The 22,599-nt window shown below is 49.9% G+C and overlaps 1 protein-coding gene and 1 long non-coding RNA gene across 3 annotated transcripts; both read left to right on the forward strand.

Annotated features, from left to right (window-relative positions):
- The first annotated feature begins 1,878 nt into the window (after positions 1–1,878).
- NMUR1 (neuromedin U receptor 1) lies at positions 1,879–7,885 on the forward strand. Its single transcript, XM_060151239.1, has 3 exons — positions 1,879–2,000; positions 3,935–4,820; positions 7,476–7,885. Exons 1-3 carry the CDS (start codon positions 1,998–2,000, stop codon positions 7,883–7,885), a joined length of 1,299 nt encoding a protein of 432 aa, XP_060007222.1. The 5' UTR covers positions 1,879–1,997.
- Positions 7,886–16,217: 8,332 nt separating this feature from the next.
- On the forward strand, positions 16,218–22,194 carry LOC132522017 (uncharacterized). Of its 2 annotated transcripts, XR_009541018.1 has the most exons (6): positions 16,218–16,751; positions 16,977–17,082; positions 19,488–19,584; positions 19,694–19,904; positions 19,996–20,090; positions 21,674–22,194. It is a non-coding gene; the product is annotated as an uncharacterized LOC132522017 (long non-coding RNA). The 2 variants fall into 2 exon arrangements; XR_009541017.1 differs by having other exon boundaries at positions 19,694–20,090.
- Positions 22,195–22,599: the final 405 nt, after the last annotated feature.

The raw sequence follows: 22,599 nt of genomic DNA on the forward strand, positions 1-22,599 counted from the left end.
GGCTCACGCATCTGAGGCTGAGTAGTTAAGTCTCAGGGACACCCCAGAATCCTTTCCCCCAGGGACATGGGCACTGTGTGTCCCTGTGCTGCCTGCAACCTCTCTGTGCCTGGGGCTGTGTTTACATGTGGAGTTCCTGGGAAGGCAGCGAGGGGGACAGGATCTAACTCCCGGTCTCCAAGACCCGGACAGTGACTCATGAGGAGGGGGTGGGGCAGCGAGAATCTGAGGGAAGAAGGTTTTGCCTCCAGTTAACATTAAATAGAGATAATCCCACGCAAATCCCACCCTACGTTCTTGAGTGCTGGCCCTGTGCCAGCCCTGGGCTGAATCTTTGCAGTCCGCGTCTCACAGCGAGCACACAGTAGTGGTAAGGATGGTTACACGTCCTACAAGGCACAGAGGGGCTGAGTCTCTTCCCTCTACACAGCTCACAGCAGCCTTCCTGGGGCCTGGGGCTTTATACTTAACCCTTCCTGGTGCTTCTCACAGCGAGATTCTGGGGCCTGGGGCTCTCTGGAGGGTGCGTGTATCAAAAACGAGGATTTCTGGATCTCGCCCAGACTAAGTAAATCAAACCTTGGGAAGAGGCCCAGGAGCCAGCATTTCAGCCTGTGAGATCCACGCTTCTAAGCTCCCTAGCAAGTTCCTGATGAAATAACTTCAGCTAAGGAGCTGGTTGGAGGAGGCGGGCCAAGCAGGGAAGGTGCCCCCTGCTGGGTTGAACAAGTGCACAGTTTGGGGGAGAGGAGGAGGCCTCTTCCCTCTCTACAGTCTCCTCCCTCCTGTGGACCCCCTGCGGTAGGGAGAGAGGAGCAGGGGGAACATTTGAATGGCTGAGAGGTATTTGGGGTATTTGGGCTGGGAGAACATAGTGACAGGGGACCAGGAAGGCAAGTGGGGTGGGGAGGTACGAAACCAGACTAGACTTTGGTGTTCTTTTTCAGAAGGGAGTGGGGGGCCCTACAGAAGGTTTTCAAGAAGAGGAATGCCGCGGCTTCCCTGGTGGTGCAGTGGTTGAGAGTCTGCCTGCCGATGCAGGGGACATGGGTTCATGCCCCGGTCCGGGAAGATCCCACATGCCGCGGAGCGGCTGGGCCCGTGAGCCATGGCCGCTGAGCCTGCGCTTCCGGAGCCTGTGCTCCGCAGCGGGAGAGGCCACAACAGTGAGAGGCCCGCGTACAGGGGGGGAAAAAAAAAAAAAAGAAGAGGAATGCCATGGTTGGGGTTTCAGGAAGATGACTGGGCTGTGGGAGCCCAGACCAAAGGAAGAATGGAGGTTCCGGCAGCAGTCCTGTGGGGTGCTGAGTACTGGACCCAGGGGCTGGAGGACCCGAAGGGAGAGAGCGTTAAGGGAGAGGGCGTGGAGACTGCGATCCTGGGACTGAGATAGACGGGGAGGAATCCCATGTGAAGCCTAGGAGGCGGGGTGAGAACTTTAGGGGCTTGTTGACTTGGAGGGGCTGGTGGGACCTCCTTGGAGGTGCATTTGAAACGTGGGGCAGGAGGAGGTGGGATCTGGAGGGACACCGTAATAAGGGATTAAGCTAAGAGTCAGCACGCTGGAGCGCAGGGACATGGTGTGAGACCCAGATCATTCGAACTTCATCTCTCTGAGGCTTAGTTTTCTCATCTGTAAAATGGGTTGTTGTGAGGGCTCTATGAGGTAAGGGTGTTCCTGGAAGCGCCCCATCAGACACTTGGAAACACAGTCGCTACGGTTTGGGTGGCTGCGGGGGGCCCCAGACGGGCGTGTCTGGGTTCAGCGGCCGGGTGGGCTGCAGGGGCACCACTGCCCCCTGTTGGCGGTCCTGGCCAGAGCGTCCCCGACCTCTGACAGGCGGGGCGACCCGGCGGGCTGCTAGTGCGCTGGCCGCCCTCAGTCTGCCCGTCGGCTCGCTCTGGCGCCGCGTCTGTCCGTCGATCGATCCGCGGACGCCCGCCCCACGCTCGGCGGGTGGGCTCTCGGCCCCTGGATCTCGCGGGGCGCAGACTGCATGGTAGGTGAACGGGATGCCGGCGTGGGCACGGGCGCGGCTGGAAGAGCGCGCAGGCAGGGTCTCCCCAGGGCTGTAGGGATCGGAGGGCGCGTCGGGACGCCCCCCTTCCCGGGGGACTCGCAGCCTTCTAGGGTATTTCTGTCTTTTTGTCGGCCACGCACGCCGCGGGGCTGGGGGCTCCGGTGCAGCGACCTTTCTCGGGGGAGTAAGGGAGTAAGGGAACCTCTCTCGAACCTGGGTTGGCGCCTGCGCATTCCCAGCTCATCTCCTCTGTCCCCGCCCGGCTCCCGCAACAGCCGGCGTAGGGAGTGCGGGTGCGGCGGGCGCGGGCGGAACGTTTGAGTGGATGAAGATGCCCCCCGATTCCAAAGTGCGGGGATTAGGGGTAAGAGAGGCAGGGAGGCTGGGGGAGGCTTCTGGGTGGAGGCTTCGGTGAGGAGAAAGATACTCAGGATTAAGAATACTTGGGATCTAGGAGGGAGACGGACCTGAAAAAGAAAGTCGAGTGGTAGGTGCGCAGGTACATGGGCCACGGGAGCCCCAACCCCCCATCTGAGGACAGGAAATGGAGCCGAAAAAAGAATCCAGGGAGAGGATCCAGGAGCCGAGCCTGAAAATCCGCAGTTGCTCCGAAGGGAGGGGAGGTGGTGGTGGCGGGCTTGGGGAATAGGCTCAGAAGGGCAGCTCCTGATCTTTCGCACCAAGACACATGCCCAGTGGAATCCCGTTCAACCCCTGCCCCATGTCCCTTAGACTGTCCTTCCCTTGCCAGGTGGGAAATAAGGATCATGTCACTATGCACCGAAGCTGAGCACCTGAAATGTGTCAGGCACACTCCTGAGAACTTTATTCTTTCATTTAATCTTCCCAGAAACTATGAGGTAGGCTCTACTTACCCATTTTACAGGTGAGGAGACTGAGGCACAGTGAGGGCATGTCACAGAAGAGGATAGCAGAGCTAGCATTTGACCCCAGGCCAGTCTGTTTAGTTCCATGGCCTGGTTCCTTAACTACTATATCTGGTGGACTGGCAAAGAGATGGGAGCTGGAGAAAGGAGAGGGAACCCCAGAGCTGGCAGTGTCAAGGGTGTCAAATATTCCTACTTCAAACAGTTCAGGTGATAGAAAACAGAAACAAGGACCAACTTTTGGATCAGCACCATAGTTTTTGGCCTTTTCACTGCCTTGCTTGATCCCCACCGTGACTCAGTCCTCACAGTGAGTTGATGTAATCAGGCCCTTCTGTGCGTCAGGCAGGCCCTGTGTCAGGCAGGACTTTCATGTCTTAAATTCCTGGATCCTTGTAATATGGGAACAGCCACAGAGAGATCACCATGCAAATAGTCCCACAGTTCGAAACTGGGGAGGCTGGATTTGAATCCAGGCAGCTGCTTCCAGAGACCTTGCTCTTAAAGACCATGTGATACTGTGCATTGTGCCCATTTTACAGATGCCCAAACTGAGTGTCTCTCCCAAAGTCCATGACTTGAAAGGGGAGAGACCCAAAGGGTGACTGCTGATGGCATAGCCCATGCTTGAGCGTCTCCATCACTGTTCAAAGGTTTCAGTAGATCGTGAAATTTAAAATTGAAGTCCCACTTTTTATCATTTTAAAGATATACTTGTTCTTGTTTTTTTTGGCCACACCGCGCGGCATGCGAGATCTTATTTCCCCAACCAGGGATTGAACCTGTGCCCCCTTCAGTGGAAGCACACGGTCTTAACCGCTGGACTGCCAGGGAAGTTCCTAAGATGTACATTTTTAAGATGAAATTGTGATGCATCTTACAATGGATAGTGGTGTTTTTCCTTCTCAGCGGCACACGATATATCGGCCTTCTTGGTGTTGATGGCATCTTTGGTTTGACGAATAACAACAGAACCAGATTCCCTGAGTGACTTTTCTGGGTGTCTCTCTCTCTTCTGTTCCACAGGCTCCTCTCTGCCTCAATTGCTCCACCCTCCCTGGAGACAGGTCCCTGGGTACAAGGATCCCAGTGCCCTGCAATGGCAGCAGGGCCCTGGGGCCCTTTGACCCCCAGGACTTGAACCTGACTGATGAGGAGCTCAGACTCAAGTACCTGGGGCCCCAGCAGACGGAGCTGTTCGTGCCCATCTGTGTCACGTACCTGTTGATCTTCGTGGTGGGCACCGTGGGCAACGCACTGACCTGCATGGTCATCCTGCGCCACAGGGCCATGCGCACGCCCACCAACTACTACCTCTTCAGCCTGGCCGTGTCGGACCTGCTGGTGCTGCTTCTAGGTCTGCCCCTGGAGCTCTACGAGATGTGGCGCAACTACCCTTTCCTGCTGGGCCCCGGTGGCTGCTACTTCCGCACGCTGCTCTTCGAGACTGTCTGCTTGGCCTCGGTGCTCAACGTCACTGCCCTGAGCATAGGGCGCTACGTGGCCGTGGTGCACCCACTGCACGTCAGGTCCGTAGTGACTCATGCCCACGTGCGCCGCGTGCTCGGGGCCATCTGGGGCCTCGCCCTGCTCTGCTCTCTGCCCAACACCAGCCTGCACGGCATTCGGCAGCTGGACGTGCCCTGCCGGGGCACGGTGCCCGACTCGGCCGTGTGCACCTTGGTCCACCAGAGAGCCCTCTACAACCTGGTCGTGCAGGTCACCGCGCTGCTCTTCTTCTGCCTGCCCATGGCCACCATCAGCGTGCTCTACCTGCTCATCGGGCTGCGGCTGCGGCGTGACCGGCTGCTGATCCGCAGGCAGGAGGCCAAGGGCAGGGCCAGGACTAGCAACGGCCGCAGGCTCCAGCTGCTGCAGGATAGGGGTCGGACACAGGTGACCAAGATGTTGTGTAAGTGTTGCTGCTGGGAAGGGGGGCGGAGCCAGGCACTGGGTATGGGGCTGGGGCTTCCAGGGGCCTGGGGGAAAGGGCCGAGTGTTTCGGTTTAGGGTGGAGGCTGAGTGTGAGGTGTGGAGTAACCCCCCCGCCCCCACTCCCCCCGTGTGTGCGTGCATGCACTGCATGTGTGTATACTCTTCTAGATGACCCTTGAGAAAGTGACACTGGAGGTAAATGCTAATGGTTCATGGCGGGATCAGCTACATAATTTGTGGGGCCCAACGCAAAATGAAAATTCAGGGTCCCCTGTTAAAAAATCATTAAGAATGTCAAGACAGCAATAGTAGAGCAGCTGTCTTTTTTTAAAATAATTAATTAATCAATTAATTAATTATATTTATTTTTGGCTGCGTTGGGTCTTCATTGCTGCACACGGGCTTTCTCTAGTTGCGGCGAGCGGGGGCCACTCCTCGTTGTGGTGTGGGGGCTTCTCATTGCAGTGGCTCCTCTTGTTGCGGAACATGGCCTCAAGGCACGTGGGCTTCAGTAAGCTGCAGCACACGGGCTCAGTAGCTGTGGCTCTCGGGCTCTAGAGCGCGGCTCAGAAGTTGTGGCGCACGGGCTTAGGTGCTCCACGGCATGTGGGATCTTCCCAGACCAGGGCTTGAACCCATGTCCCCTGCATTGGCAGGCGGATTCTTAACCACTGTGCCACCAGGGAAATCCCAGAGCTGCCGTCTTGAAGGTTTAAAGGTCAGGGCTCTGTGCAAACGCACAGGTGGCACCCATGAAGCCAGCCCTTGTTCATGGAACCAACCACAGACAGGGCAGAGGCGTGCAGCTAGGCTCCAGGATAACAGAGCTGTTCATGGGCTCTGGACCCTCCAGGTCTCTCATCTTTGCTCCCAAATATGTTTTGGTTCTGTCCTTCCCTAAGTAGCCTGGGAGGCAGGACCACGGGCACAGAGTTCCCCTTTCCTGAGGAGCTAACTGTCCTCTTCCCTTAGTGGCTATGGAAAATCCCAGGGAAGGATTCTGATTGGTGGGCTTGGGTCATGGCCTGCCACTGGGCCAGAGTGGCAGGATGCTGAGGTAAGCAGCCCCCACAGACCCACATGGGGATCCGGGGGGAGCAAAGTTCCCAAAAGAAGGGGAACAGGGTGCTGGAAAGGCAAGACAGTGAATTTCCTGCACACCATGTCTGTGGTTCCCTGGGGACCAGAGGAAGGATCATGATCTAAAAGAGGTGGTTGGAGGCATGTTTGTGAGGGTCTGTGCACAGAACACAGGAGAATCAGGGCAGAAGTGTGGATTGGGGCCGACCAGGGCACGCCCAGCTGGCTTGAGGCTCTGGAGCTTACTGTGGCCTAGGCCTGGTGCTTTTTCAAAAACAGTGGCCCTGGGGAAACCAGGCAAACTGATGCTAAGCCAGTCATTGATTCCCTCCCCATCCTGCCCTGTCCCACAGAGCCTGACTCAGGTAGGTGGGGTGAGCCAGGGCAGGACAGGGCTGGTGAGACCTTGGTCAAAGCCATGGGATTATGGCCAGCTAACTGGGAACTGCCCCATTCCCAGAGAGAGACTCACTCCTCTCCCCCCACCAGAACAGTGTCCCAGAGCCTATGGTCACTTGTACAGCCCCCTAAGATGGGACTGACCTGGAGCTCTGTGCTTGCCTCCTGCACTACAGACCACCTGCCCGGGTCTGCCTCTGCTGCCTTCTACTGCCCTGCCTACCCGGGCTGAGTCTGCTCATCTGAGATGGCTCTCGCGCTGGGAAAGTGGGGTGTTTCCTTAAGGCTGCCTTGCTTGCTGGCCTGGGGCTCTGGCTTTCTTCTCTCCCTCCTGCTCCTGTCTTGTCTTTCTGAGGGCCTACTGTGCATCAGGCTGTGTGCTGGGGATGTAAGCAATGTTCTGATTGAAATCCGGGATTAAGAGGAAAACCACGCTGGAATGTAAGGGGGAAGACACTGCAGGGGAAGGATTGTGAGCTGGAGATGCAAACATGAGAAACAAGAAACAAAAATCAACACAGACCTGACAGCAAAGACCCAGGGAGGGTAGGGTGAAAACCAGGGCTGGAGGGAAGTTCTGGAGAAAGAGTGAAGGATTGGCTGGCCTGGCCTGCCTTTTACTGGGGCTTGGGGTGGGGCTGTCGAGGAAAGGGGAGGTAATGCAGGGCAGGATATTCAGGGGCACCCAGGAGAGCTGGGGGCTGGGGCTGGGAAGGCTTATAGGGCCAAGACAGGCAAGTGCGTGGTGGCGGGGGGTGTTTGTCTCGCTCTCCCTGTAGCTCCCTGGCTACTGCTGTCTGACCACGGGCCTCATCCTCCTGTTCCTTTCTGCTTATGCATAAGCGGGCGTGGCCCCTGAGTGGCACCCAGAGTGGGCCTTAGCCGCGCTGTGTCACGCTGGGGCTCAGCATACACAGCTGTCACTTAGGTCCAGTTCCACGGTGAGAGAATCGGACCAGGCCAGTTTGGCCCGGGTGTCCACACCGGGTCCAGGGCGCACGCCCACTGCCCAGTCGGTGACAGTGGCGAGAGCAGCCTCTCCTATAGGGGTGTGGCCAGGACAGGCAAACTTCCAGAAACCTCCAGATGGACAGTGGGTGTGGGTGGCTGGTGAGAGGGCAGAGGAGAGAACAGGCTCCCTTTCTGCCCACAGTTGTCCTGGTCGTGGTGTTTGGGATCTGCTGGGCCCCGTTCCACATCGACCGCCTCATGTGGAGCCTCGTGTCCCACTGGACCGAGGGCCTGCACCTGGCCTTCCAGTACGTGCACGTCATCTCCGGCGTCTTCTTCTACTTTAGCTCGGCCGCCAACCCTGTGCTCTACAGCCTCATGTCCAGCCGCTTCCAGGACACCTTCCGGAAGGCCCTGTGCCTGGGGGACCGGTGCCGCCGCCACAGATCCCGCCGCAGCTCTCACAGCCTCAGCAGGGTGACCACGGGCAGCACCCTGTATGACATGGGCTCCCCCCGCAGCAGGGCCCAGCCCCTGGCTGAGAATGATGGCCCAGAGGGGTGGCAAGAGACGGACCCCTCCCGAGAGGAGCCTCAGGCAGCTTCACCCTGAGGGGCCAGAGGGCCACGCCCAGCTTTGGGGACCACACCTGCCTCCTCTGCAGCATGTCTTTGTGGCCTGTCCCCCTTCGTGCCCCGTCCCCACTTCAGCCTAGAAACCCTGACCAGCACCTCAGTGATCCTGCCCCACCCATGGATCAGAAGGACTGTAAGGTTGCTGTCTGTCCTCCGGACTCTCAGGTCCCCAGTTCCAGCCCTTCCCCTGGAAGGGGAACATCGTGGTCGGATAACTGCGCACCGCAAGACTCTATCTGGGGAGATAGAGTCTCCCCAGCCCGTTTCTGACGTGTTTCCGTGGCGCCCTTCCTTTCCTTCCCATTTCTTGCAGAGCTTCTGCAAGATCTGGCCCATTCTGTCCCTCTCTAGCTCTTGGCCTGCACCTGGGATTCTGACCCGACCCCCTCCCTGGCCCCCAGTCGGCTTGTTTTGCTCTGGGAGCTCCACCCGGTGGAGCCACTAGGCGGCAGGTGTGTCAGGGATCCAGGAGACCTGGCTCCGGTCTCAGCTGAGCCACCGGTCACCTGGTCCCGGCATCAAGCGAACTGCCTCGCCTTACAAGCCTCGGGCCCTGCTTGCAAAATGAAAGGGGCCATGACATTCTAGAGTGCCGCGCTTTGGCACTTTAGCTGTGGTTTTGTGCGCGTGCCTAAGTCCCTGCTTGTAACAAAACAGATCCCTCAGATTAGCAAGGCGGAAATTACTCTTTACATCCTCACTAACCCCCAACCCTTACTCCCTCCCTGACCTCTACAAGCCTCCCACCCCACCCCCTCGAGAGCCACTCAGGGAACATGCTTCGCTTGTCCTAGAGCAAGTGAGGCTTGGCACCGGCCAAGGGACTGTGTGTGAGCAGAGGCCCCTGCCTGCCTCTGTTTTCACCTCCTCACAGGTTGGCTTGGGGGCCTGAGGTGAGCAGAGAATTGGGCCTGACTGGCCAGAGAATCTCTGGGGGCGAGAGACATGGGCCAACCAAGGGCAACGAGTGACTCCGCGAGAACTGCTTGGGACTCAGTGAGGTGAGAAGAGAGACACGTGAGTCCTGAAACGAAGCTCCATCCCGAGTCCCTGTGGGTAACTGGGTGCTCAGTCAGGACCCAGTTAATGGCCAGAACTTGTCCTGCTGCAGCCCCTGACCTGTCCTCCTCCTAAGAGGGGACTGCAGCAGAAGGAGCCCTGGCCTCCTTTGCGGGGAGCTGCAGGACACCCAGGGTGCTACAGGTTCTCCCTGCAGACTCTCCACAGCTCAGGCCCCAGGTCCCCTGACTGCAAAGTGGAGAAGATTGTACAAAAGTGTCCTGGAGTTTTTGAAATTCAGTTGTAAAAATAATACATACTCATTTTAGAAAAATTGGAAAGTACAAATGAGCAAAAATGAAAACAATTTAAAATAATTAAAACCCACCCTTGCTAGGGGATGGGGGAGGGGGAAATAGAGAGTTGTTTAATGGGTACAGAGTTTCAGTTTTTTAAGATGAAAAAGTTCTGGAGATTGGTGGCAAAACAATGTGAATATGCTTGAACAATATTGAATTGTACACCTAAATGGTTAAGATTTAAATTTTATATGTATTTTACTACAGTTTTTTTTAAAGAAAGGGTTAAGTCTAAAGGAAAAGAAAAAATTAAAAAGCCACCCATAGCTTTACTTTCCAGGGTAACCACCACATATAAGACAGGATGGGGGGATCTGAGAAAGGAGCTTGTGGAAAGAGGCTGTGCAGAGCTACGAGTGCCCAATGGCACCTCTGAAATGAGCTCCCAGGCGGCCTTGGGGTGTCGTCGGGGGAAGCAGCTGAGGCCAGACTTCAGGCTGGAGCCTGCTGTTGTCCCCAAAGACAAACTGGACTCCCCAGGGCCTCTCTTAAGTGACAGAGACGACATGCTCCTGAGGCTCTGGTCAGTATTTATGAAGGGGCTACTATGGGCAAAGAAGCAGCGGGCAGGTTGGGGAAGCGGGGGATGTGAGTTATCAGAAGGCCTGGGCTCTGTAAATTTGATGTCTCTCAGGTGTCTCCACGGCATGTCAGTGGATAGGTCCCACTTGTCATGAGTCACTGGTTACCATGGAAAGTGGAAGCAGCAGCTGTGGGCTCAGCCCTGGAGAAGAAAGGATGGAGGTGGAAAGGCCAGCCAGCAAGATCCCACTCTGTCCTGGAAGCAGCATCCCCTGCAGCTCGCTCTTCTGCACTGGTCAGGGGGGCAGCAGCATTCCTGAGTGCTCAGTGCTACTCCCGGGACAGGAGTCCTGGCTCGTCTGGGACTCGGGTCACCTCCCGTCCTAGCTCTGGCTGCAGTCACACAGATGTCTCCTCCTCCCATGTTCAAGAGTTTGGGCCCGCTCTACTTCCCGTCTACTCCACTCCTGCCATTACCCTGGGCGAAGCTGAAGTCCCCGTGGATGGCCCGCCGCTGCCCTGGTATCAGCTCCTGATCTCTCCTGCAGCTCTGGAGGCTCTCCTCCACCGTGGCCTTTTGGCCCCTTGGTAACATCCTGACTCCCAGAACCTCTGGGCGTTTTTCCATTTCTGGAAGTGTGAGCTCTTTGACCATGATTGCCTCCTTCCTGCTCTGCTGCTTTATAAATGATACATTTATTCTTTAACCTCATCTAACCTTCCCAGTTCTCGACCACTCTGCTTTCTCCCCATCCATCAGCTTCCTCTCATCTTCACTTCCTTTCTGATGGGTCCTAGATCCCACGGTCCATCACACACAACCCTCTCTGCCAGTATTTCTGAGGGCCAAGGGGAACATACTGGGATCACCCTTTCCTTCTCAGAAAAAAGGCTTATTTTCTTTGGGAACTCACCAAGATGAGTCTCATCAACAAACAAAGCTGCATTTGCCCACCCTTCCTTCTGTGAAGTACCTGCTCAGGAAATATAAAGTGTGCAACACTTCACATCTATTCTTACATAGTCAGATGGCGTTTCCGAATCAATCCTGACACATGGGAGCCCATCTCATTTTGTACACTTCTTGGTGTCTCCCTTTTCCCCATCCTTGTCTTCTAGTGGGTCCACCGAGTCTTCTTTGTTCCATGTCTTCCCTGTAGAGAGGAGTTGCCTTTTTGGAGGGCTTCCTAGTATTTGCACTCCCTTCCCATTGAGGGGGATCCCTGTGTGTGTGACTCTTGGTTTGAGACCAAGCCCAGGCTCCTACCACAGAAGCTGAAAGGGCTCTGGACACCGCATCACTGACACCACTGTGTGACCCAGGACTTGCACTCAGGCAGCTGGATGGTCTGACCTGGGACTTCCACTGGGAGTGATACTAAGACCCATGACAACAGGGGCAGACATGTCCAGGGCAGCAGTGCTAACAGCAGCATCCCATGCAGGCTGCTCCCGGGGCCCCTGCTGCCCAGCCCGCCTTGGCTTCTGCCCATTTTCTCTGCCGGTTTTTCAGCCTTCTTGTTGTTCTGAGCTACTAAGAGCCTTTCAATAAATTCCTTTTTTGCTTAAGTTGGCCAGAGTTGTTTGCTGCTGTTTGCAACCCAGAACCTTAACAGATCCATCTACCACTGCTGTGAAGGTTACACATTCTGCTTGTTCTACTAGTGGTTGTCTTTACATATTTCTAAGATGAACAGATATTATCATTGTTTTGAAACCCCAAACTACAGTCTGTAATACTTAATCATTCTCCTCTCTCACTCTGTTTTTAAAACTTTTTTTAAGAGGCAAGAACGATGAGGACACACTTAAGGAATTTGATCCTAAAAACACATTTACATTTTTCTAACAGTCTAATCCTCTTCAGCACAAGAACTTTAGTATGCTTCTTCTGACAAAGCAGTAGGGTATAAAGGTGGTGAGCAGGGACTCGAGTCAGGCTGCCTGGGTTCAAATACTGACTCAAAAGTCAGACTGGCCTTAGGCCAAAGTCAGACTGGACTGAAAGGTACTGACATTTCTAAACAAAGGATGAGCAACCTGCCTGCACACAAATAAGAGACTCAGAGGCCAACACTGAGCGCTGCATCCTTCCAAACAGTGTCCAGGTTCCTAAGTCTACGAGGTTTAGTTTGAGGATGGTAGTTACTGAGGTAAATGTCCCTTTGTGTGGCCTCTTTAAATGCAACACCCCAACTTCACCTTCTTTCAAGCTTCTGCACAAGGCAGGGCAGGACAACTGGGGGGCTGTTTAGGAATAGAGGCCACGGCCCAGGTGAGGGACAGTGGGGATCCAGGGAAGGCCGTACCTGGCTGGGTAAGAGTGCCCTGGCTCAGGAGAGGTGGCCACAGGCTAGAGCGAGGCTGGGGGGCCTGGAAGCTGCTGCCACATTCTCTGGAACATCTACAAGAGTACCTGGGGTCTTTTAATCCAATATTCAAGTAGCTTCATCAGCTCTGAGCAGTGTGGGTATCATTCATTCAGCTAACATGTACTGAGTACCACGTGCCAGGGACCGTACAAGGCTGGGAGCGGGGGCATACAAGTGTTCTGACAGCTGCAAGTCTGGGGGCACAGAAGAGAGGCAGCTGCCCCAGTGGAGGGAAGGTTTCCAGGAGGAGGCGATGCTGCTCAAAGTTCTGGGAGAAGGGGTTGGACTGGCCTCTGAGCTTTGGCCAGGGAAGGGCGGAGCAGCTATAATGACAGTTCCACCAACACTGAATCCAGGGGAGGGGGACCCTAAAGGAAACAGGGGCCGTCAGGAGGAGGAATGGACACTGGACAGGCAAAAACAATAGCAAAGCAGACCGCGGTCCAAGTTCTTTGCTCTCATTCTCTGGACTTCCCTGGTTGCTCTTCCTGGAATTTGCACTTGGAACCTTCCCTCCAGTCTTCCTGTCTCTCTGGCCTTCATGCATAGGTAGGATGTGTTTCCATTTTAGTAAATTTGAAAAAACAAAAAAATGAAGTATACAAATAAACTACTTTTATTCCCAACACCTAAATTAACCACTATTAACATTTTGGCAATTTGATCCCTGTCATTTCCCACACATATACCCTCCCCTCATTAATGAATAATACACTGTTTTCAATCGTTTGCTTTGTGAGAGAACTGCCTTGAACCGTCTGGTACAATATCCATGGTTACGATGGACGGATGAAGCTGACAATACCCAAACTGTGAGATCAAGTTTACCATCACTAGAAGTGGTGACTTAACCAGACATTAAGTGCCTCCTAGAAGGATGTAACAAGTACACAAAACCAACCATAAGTCTTGCAAAAAAAAAACTGAAGCTGAATGTCAGGAAGCTCCAGATCTAACTGGCAGTTTACAAGATCACTGCGGATGGAGGAGCGCGTTCAAGACACCTCGGCGGTGTAAGGCAAATCTAGCATAAGGACAAATTCTATAAGACAAATGGCCTGGTTTCTTCAACAGATAAATGGTATTTAAAAGGAGGTTTCTATTACAAAGTAAAAAAGATTTAAAAGATGTATCAACCAAATGTAATGCATGGAAATGTTTGAATCCTAATTCAAACATGCTAACAGGGCTTCCCTGGTGGCGTAGTGGTTGGGAGTCCGCCTGCCGATGCAGGGGACACGGGTTCGTGCCCCGGCCCGGGCAGATCCCACATGCCGCGGAGCGGCTGGGCCCGTGAGCCATGGCCGCTGAGCTTGCGCGTCCGGAGCCTGTGCTCCGCAGCGGGAGAGGCCACAGCAATGAGAGGCCCGCGTACAGCAAAAAAACAAAAAAACAAAAAAACATGCTAACAGCAAAAAACAACAAACACGCTAACAGCAAAAAGGCATTTTTGAGACAGAAAACTGAACACAGACTAGATATTAGATGATTTTAATCCTGATAGCCTGTATCAGTACTTAATAAAGTGTTTACTGGCAAAATAATAGGATGCCTGGGATTCACATTAAAATACTCAAGCCAAAAAAAAAAAAGGGAGAGAGGGAGAGCAAAACTAAAGTGGGGCAGGGAATAGCTGAAAAAAGAATTGCAAAAATACTGAAGTGATTGAGGTGATGGGTAAAAAGGGATTCATTAAATTATATTCTACTTAATAATGTATGCTTGAAAATGTCCATAATAAATTTTAAGTTTGCAATAAAGCTTCACATATTTGTATCTTCAGCAGCGTGATCCCTTATCTCTAGGTGAGAAAAGTGGAATTCCTAAATTTAAGGAAGGAGAATTTTTACCTCAACAGGAAGTCACCAAATTTCTCTCCAGGTGTTTGTAATGAGGGGGTTCAGGATATGCTACCCCAAAATACAGCACCTTGGCATACTGAATATCTTAAGCCAAATGCATCGGTAACACAGCAGGTGCAGAGAGGACTCTGACCTTCCCCTGAAGCAGGTCATAAGACCCTCACGTGAGAGGTGCTCTCCCTCTACCCAGAGGAAAGAAGCATTCTTTTCTCCAGGACTGAGGAACACCAAGACCACACTTACCTCACACTTCTTTCCTTACTTTCACATTTTGTGACACCCTCTACTCTTCATCACATCTAGAAAACACTCAGGTTTAACCCATTCTTCAGGTCTTCATTTCCTTATGAAGGTTCCTGTGTCACATCAAACTGTATGCTTTTTGCTTGCTAATCTGCCTTTTGTCACAGGGCCCCAGCTAACAATTTAGACAGGTAGAGGAAAAAGATATTTTTCCTCCTCCACAGTAACAATTTGCCTTCTCACCAGTTTCCCCACAATCCCCAAACACTTGTTTGATGTTTTAATTTCTGTTAATCTGATGATACAAAATAGCATTGTATTATTGTTTTAAATGGTATTTTCCCTGTGGTTGTATAGCTGAGCATCTCTTCGTTATCTTTTCGTGCCATCTAAATTTCTTCTGAAAACTACTTTTCGTATCCTTTGCCCATATTTGTTTGCCGATTTTTTTTTTTTTTTAACTTTTGGCATGTGGGATCTTAGTTCCCTAACCAGGGATGGAATCAGCCCCCCGTGCATTGGAAGCGCAGCGTCTTAACCACTGGACCACCAGGAAAGTCCGTGTTTGCCTTTTTCTTATTGTAGTTTTTCATATTCTGATACTAACTTTTTATTATATATGTGACAAATATTTCTTCCCAATTTGTTCCTTATATTTTAAATTTGTTTATAGAGACTCTTGCACCCTAAGGTTTTAAACTGTAACATGGCCAAATCTGTCATAATTTTTTTGCGCTGTCATAATCTTGCTGTGTCTTAAGAGTGGCATTCATATTCCAAGTTCTTATTACAGATTTTAATAAGAATGCTTCTTACTTTTTGCCATCAAATATTCTACATTTTCAGATAAGGTTTATCTAAAGATATGTATTTTTCTTCCTTTAGTCTCTTAGTTTGACATTATTAACTTACCTTGCGACATCTGGCATTCCAGAGATAAATCCTATTAGTCAATATTCTTTTACTATATTCAGTCAAGTACCAAATCTAAAATACGTAGGCAAATCGTTCTTCTCACTCTTCTTCCTCCCCAATTTGGGACTTTCTGAAGCTAGGACAAAAGCAGGGCCCCTTACTCAGGGTCACCCTTCCCCACCCCTCAAAAACACACAAATGACCCAAAGTGCTCATTTTCAAATCCCAATGTGGGTATTATTCCTAGAATTTTGATCCCACTACAGGGCCTAATGGTGCTAATGGTCGTTAAGAGAGAACATATTAAAGATGGCTTAATTCAAAGAAAATAAGAGACCATATTAAGTAATTGAGGATGCAAATCAATGGCCTCGGACGAGTTCCTTAACCTCACTCTGTGAGCCTGGGAAACCAGTAACCGATTCTAAGTCACAGATTTGTTTTGAAAAGTCCATGATAAAATGTATGAAAAGCAACCGGTATAATGCCTGGCACAAAACAGATATTAATGTTTTAGCTGTGACCATTACTACTATCACTAACTGCTTTGAGGGCAGCTTCAGACGCGGGTGGGCAGCGAGGGATTGTTCCCCGGGGTCAAGAGGCCGACTGCCGGCTTCTGGTCTCCGCTCCACCTCGCGCTGTAAGGTCTGTGCCTCTTTCTAGGCTGAAAATGTCGAGCGTACTAACACACCCCAATGAGGGGGTGGCTGCCTAACCGGATTAATGAATGTGAAAGCCTGGAACCGACCCTGGGTCCCCGAATGTAGCGGAACCCGTGCCTCTTTCCACGGAAGCGCTGCACTCACAGCGAGCGCCCACCTCACCCACTCGGGGGCCTCCCGGGCCCGCCCAAACCAAAATGTCCGCCCTGCGCGCAGGCGCAACACTTGCTGCCCCGGCTCGAGACCCCGTCCCCAGGCTCGCGCACTGCCCGCCCCCCCAGGATTGCGGCTCGGGACTGGCCTAAAGGCAGCGCGGGCTCTGATTGGGCGAGGCGGAGTCACGAGGGCGTCATTCTCTTCCGTGCTGTGTTCTGCCTGGGCCTAGAGTTCTGGGAGGCTGCTGGGAGGGCACTGCCAGCCAGTTGGCGCCTGCGGGCTGCTGCAGGCTCTTCCCGGGCGTGTAGTGCAGGTGGCCGCGCGTGGTGGCCCGTGGGGCTTTGAGTGGGCGGGGCCCTACACCAGCGATAGCTTTAAGGGGAGGAGTACTCGTCAGGGACAACACTGTGCGGGTTAATTTGGGAAGTGATGGTTAAAGGTCATGGCTTGAGACTCACTTGTGTTGTTAATTTTGATGGGGGTAGAGATGGAAGCTGCTCCAGTTAACAGTGAGTTCTCAGGCTGGAGACGTAAAGACACTTGAATTGTAGGTACTGATTTTGTTCCGCTATGGGGGCTTTATTTTGGTCCCGTGTGCTTCCGTTTGAGCAGTCGGTGGTGGAATTACTAATTTTTAAGAGCATCAGAGTTACTTGAAAACGATGGTGAAGGGAGCCAAATGAGAGAAAAAGGGAGGAATTCCTTTTTTACCTCGAGGAGTTTCGTTTCTAGATCGTGGCAAAAGAGAAGGTATGGGAGACCTAACCTACAAACATATACCAAAAATTATCTGTGCAATATATTTTGATATTAGCTGGTGAGAGTAAAAGATTCCAAATGAAAATAACTAGGATGAGGCCTAACACGGACTTATTGCAAATGGAAACTTAACACGAATACTAGAGGCAAAAGGTGCATATCCTGGAATGTTGAAGTCCCTGTGATGTGCCTAATAATCTTGTCCATTTGAATCAGGAAAACAAATCAAGGTGAACTGAAGAAAATGAGCCTTTCCCCAGAGGAGATAGAAGATGGGGAAGATGAGACATCAGAAGATAAGGACAATGGCAGTAGAGATGAGGTAACTATGTGTACAGTGTGCAGCACAGTAACTTACTAATGTCAACAATCCAAATCCAGAGGAAAGCAGTTAAACTGCATTGTTTGATCTGAAAAGTGGTTTTGTGAACATTTTCCAACTAGTTTCACAAGCTCACCCTAAACTCAGTACCAAAATCTGACAAGGTCATTTTTAGAAAGGAACGTTACAGACCACTGTCATGAGCATAGATGTAAAAATTCCAAACAAAGTATTAGCAAACTAAATATTAGTGTTATGCAAAAAGAAAAGTACATTGTGACTAAGTGCACTTTATTTGGGGAATACAAAAGTGTTCTTTGTTTGAAAAGTTATTTTGATTGCCTGGAAATACCGGTTTGAAAGAAAATCTCTTGATTCTTAAAATTGCTTCCTTCAATTCCATTAGTTTGTGTGTCCACCAAACATATGTTTACATATTTATCGTTTCGGCAAATATTTAGGTCCCTAGTATGTTCTGTTTCTGGCTGGGAGCCTCTGCATTAGTATTCCAATGTAGATAGGTTTAAGTTGGGCCCTAAAAGAATTGCGGTGGGTGAGTGGGTACACAGTTAGTGAATATTGAATGCTTCATCTGTGCGGCCACTGTGCTAGGACTTGATGCACTATCTCATTTCATCCTCACAGTGACCACGTTAGGTAGGGATCCTTAGCTCCATTTTATAGACAGGAAAAGAGAGTCATTGACTAACTTGCTCATGGTTTCATGAGCTAATAAGTGACAAATAATAAGTGACAGAACCCGCGTTATGCATTTGGTTCTGCCGAATCCAAAGCCTCTACTCTTTTCTGGTTCATTTCTCAGTCTTCGCCCAAGCAGCTCTTTTGGAGAGACAGATAGGTATTCAATCGCCAATCTTTTGGTATGGGGCTAAGGCTTTGTCTTTGACTTTGAGTTCACTGTTGCGGTAGCTTATCTTTGTATAAAGTATACCCATTGTGTATCTTTTGCAATTTAAAATTTGTTTCTTTAAAACAAAGCAAAACTTAAACGCTAGGAAAGCAATTCGAAAACAGACGCCTACATTTTTACATTGTTTTCCCCATTCTTTTATGATTCCTCACCCACACCTAATTTGAGCTTTATTGAGTATGTCCAAAGCGTTCAACTTTGTTTTACTAGGTTCAATAACTTTTTGCATTAATCTGATTGGTTTATATTACATTTATTATGTAATTGAAACTGCAACTACAATGGTCATATATAGGTTTGCGAACAAAAGACTGAGGCTTATTAAGGATACGGTTCAGCTTACAGGATCAGAAATTTCTAGGTGTACCGAGTACCACTTAGTAGCCCATTAGCCGCATGTGCTTTTCGCATGCATTTCATAGGCATCAAGTTAGTAAATCCTGTTTGGAATTGAGATGGCCATTTAATCCAGCCACAGACTAGCTTAATGTGACACAGTTAAGTGGACATAGTTAGTAGACATAGTTAGGAGAGCACCTACTGTACTGTGATGTCCACAACACAGTGCATTAACTCTCTATACCAATCAGAGCCAAAAAATTCTTGGTGAATGCAACTTTTGTTTCGGAACCCAGACTGTGTTAGCTCAGAGGAAAATAGGAGTAGTCACATTATATTTTCCTTAAACTGAGATGCATGTGTTATGGTTCTAGACTGTTCACACTGGCAGCCTTTGGTCATTCCTCTTTAAAATGTGATGCCTGTGACCGTTTACTCTGATTGGTGCAGCATATAATGGTGGTATCACAGTTAGATTAACTTCTAGGCTAACCATACCCTACTGTCGGCTCGTTGAAATTATTTAATTCAAACGCTAGTCTCTTTCACGTGCCTTCCCTGATCCCATGTCATTCCTATGCCAGATGAACTGGTCCCTCATCTGTTTGCCTGTAAATATTGTTCATAGCCAGTAATGCTAATCACATATTATAGTGACTCATCTCTTCCTGTGATGTGGGTTGAGGTCTGTATGTGTGTATGTGTGTATGTATATATACACACATACATATACATACACACACACCCCAGTTGTGTTTTTGCTGGGGCTGCCATAATAAAATATCACAGATGTGTGGGTGGCTGAAACAACAGAAATTTACTTTCTCTCAGTTCAGGAGGCCGGATCAAGTTGTTGGCAATTCGGTTACTTCTGAGGCCTCTCTCCTTGGCGTGTAGATGTCTTCCTTCTTGCTGTGTTTTCACATGGTCATCCACCGCCCATAGTTCTTCATTTTCTCCTTTTGTATGTGGCGAGACTTCATTCAGTGTTCTGCTAAAATTTTCATCTTTAGTCATTTAGTTTTATAATACTGTGCCCAATTTTTAGTAGCTCTGGGATAGGAATCAGTGGTGTAATTAGGAAGCACGAGGTCCAATTTTGGGGGCCTGGCTCTCATTCCTGTGTATGTTTTAGGTGCCTGTGTGGGGGTCCTCACCTTTGGTGTTTTACTCGAATGCAGAGAGTTGGGACACTACAGACACACTGAGCCACCTGAACAGTCGTTGACTTGGTATGTTTTCCTTGCATACTTTTAGAAACCTAGACCCTTCCCTGTAGAGATTCTGATTTCGAAGCTCTAAGTGAAATACAAGAATTTTCTTTTTCTCTTTTTTTCTTAGACAAGCGTGCCAGGTAATTCTGGTGCTGGGAGCTCTTTTACTGCACACTGAGAAATTCATCCTGGAGAAATCAACACAGCCGTTGACACGTGGGCCTGAGCAGATCTTGCACTTGCTGACTGTGCAATGTGACTGTCGCCTCCTGGCCACAGAGGAGACATCTCTTCATTGTTGTTCTTCCTCCTCTAGGTTGATGTCCCTCAGAAAAATGGTAGGAAGATTACTACTGCTCCAGGAAATAAAATCGAGAAAAAAAAGTTTCTGGCTCCCATGTTTGCTGAGAAATTAATATCACCATGCAGGAAGGGAGCCACAGGGGCCAAGGTTCCAAAAGACAGGAGGAGTGCCCTGCTCGAGAACCATGAGAAGGGACTTGAGAACCCTGAGGAGGATGAAGGTAAGAACTGTGAGTTGTGTCAGGTTGAGGGATGTAAAGAGTCCCCTCTGGGGACATCCCTGCTGGTGGCTGTCAGGGGTCAGCCCTACGTGCCATTGCACATGGCTCTCGAAAGGGTTCTGTGGAAATGCCACCCTTGGCATCCCTGGCCGATTCTCCAGGCTTGGCTTGAGGAGTCCCAGTGGACATTTGACTTCTGTTGTCCACATGACCAGAATCAGAGTTTTCTCTTTGAGTATTGTACACTCTTTCTCTCCTTGTGCTTATGAGCCAGGCAGGTTAATTGTCCCCCAGATTTCACTCTGAGTGATTTTTTTGTCCTGATGGCGTCTGTGTAACATTTTAAATGGTATTGCTTCCAAAGCAGTAATTCTTAGCATTGTTATGAAAATACAATAATACATTTTAAATTATTTCAAATAAAAGGTTAAAATGACAGCGAATTTTTTTCTTAGATTTGTATATACAGTCAGACTTATGAGCAGTTTCTCTGAAAGAACAACTTGTCATTTTCATTCTTAACAAGTCTGTGCGGCAGTAATTGATTGGGTGGGTTTTCATTTAGATTCTGAAAAAGAAGCCCTGTATCCTTCATGGGCCAGGGGGAGAAAAGCCTTTCCCCTGGGGGCAGAGGAAGACGAGCAGGACCATAAGGGTGATGACGAAGGCTGTGAGGAAGAGGAAGGTCAGAATGACCTAAACCAGTTCTGTTAAGTGGTAGCCAGTATCAAGGAATTAGAGTTATCAGCGAAGATGTGGGACAGGCCTGTTGAAGTTCTTTTAGGAACTTGAAGAACTTTTCCTAATTAATTTATAAATGCTTTTAAAAGTATTCTGGGGCTTCCCTGGTGGCACAGTGGTTGAGAGTCCGCCTGCCGATGCAGGGGACATGGGTTCGTGCCCCGGTCCGGGAAGATCCCACATGCCGCAGAGTGGCTGGGCCCGTGAGCCATGGCCGCTGAGCCTGCACGTCCAGAGCCTGTGCTCCGCAACGGGAGAGGCCACAACAGTGAGGGCCCGCATACCACAAAAAAGAAAAAAAAAATTCAATTAAAAGTATTCTGACCAGACCTAACCCAGGCATCTTGTGGAGAATAGACACAGTGTAGGTATGGCATTTGTGGACAGTGTAAAGGCTCCCACTTTACTCATTTAGTGGCACAGACAGACGATTAAAAATACTATATTCTGGGGACTTGCCTAGTGGCGCAGTGGTTAAGAATCTGCCTGCCAACTCAGGGGACACGGGTTCGAGCCCTGGTCCGGGAAGATCCCACATGCCGTGGAGCAATTAAGCCCGTGCACCACGACTACTGAGCTTGCTCTCTAGAACCTGTGAGCCACAACTGCTGAGCTCGCGTGCCACAACTACTGAAGCCCACGTGCCTCGAGCCCGTGCTCCACAGCAAGAGAAGCCACCGCAATGAGAAGCCCGCGCACCACGACAAAGAGTAGACCCCGCACGCAGCAACTAGAGAAAGCCCGTGCAGCAACGAAGACCCAACACAGCCAAAATAAATAAATAAATTTATTTTACAAAAACCCAAAGAAACAAAAATTTGTATTCTGGCTTTTGCCCACAGAGCCTATGAAGAAAGCACCTGATAAACCAGAAGGAGGAAATGACCAAACAGAATGCTTCCCCTGAAACCAAAATTCAGAAATTAGAAGGTAACTTCTTTGCTGCGTTTTAGAGCACAAGAGACACGTGGAGAGTTTCATATTGGCAAAAACCAAAACTCTGTTAGCCCAAATGATGGACAAAGGGATTTTAATTGCAGCCTGGTGTTACAATATGCCAGATTCTTCAATGGAAATTTTTTTAGCATCATTCTTTCTGAACTGTTTCTTTGAGTTCTTTCTCTCTCTCTCTCTCTCTTTTTCTTTGCCTTTTTGTATGTCAGCTAAACCACCTGTAAGTTTCAAACTATTTGTTGGAAACCTGAATTTCAACAAAACTGTTGCTGAACTAAAAACTGGTCTTAGTGAATTTTTTGCTAAAAATGACGTCGCAGTCGTTGGTGTCAGAGTTGGCTTGTCCAGGTAAATACTGATAAATTAAGGGTGTTGTTAAGAGTTTTATCAGCCCAACAATTATTATTCTTGTCAGATCCTTTTGTTACTTGTTCTTCGCCCTTTATAAGATATTACCTCAGCCTCTTGCAGTTCAGAATGAGTATTTAAAGTCCTTCAGTGGCTCGTTTAATAAATGCATTATATTAAATTTTGCTATCCCATTTTTCCAACCAAAATACTAAACTAATCACAAGATCTTCCAGGTCTTTACAGAAACATGTTTTCATGATTTTCCAACTGTGAGCAATGTTATTTGCCTAGAATTATTTTAAACGAACACAGATTTAATCACAAAACCCCTAGCTTTGGTGGCAAATATAGGTTCTGTATCAGTTCTGCTTTTTTGCTGAATTGAATTTCATCGTTTCTTACTTCTTTCTCATCAGAAGCATATGTCTTGGGTGTGAGCATGCTTATTTTATGGTACTCAGGA

The sequence above is a fragment of the Lagenorhynchus albirostris genome, chromosome 6, assembly GCF_949774975.1.
Source record: "Lagenorhynchus albirostris chromosome 6, mLagAlb1.1, whole genome shotgun sequence".
Taxonomy (NCBI): Eukaryota; Metazoa; Chordata; class Mammalia; order Artiodactyla; family Delphinidae; genus Lagenorhynchus; species Lagenorhynchus albirostris.

Bases quoted from the DNA above. Each gene is read 5' to 3' on its own strand.
- NMUR1 (XM_060151239.1), top strand. The intron at 4,821-7,475 runs GTAAGTGTTGCT...TTCTGCCCACAG, and splicing joins ACAGGTGACCAAGATGTTGT to TTGTCCTGGTCGTGGTGTTT.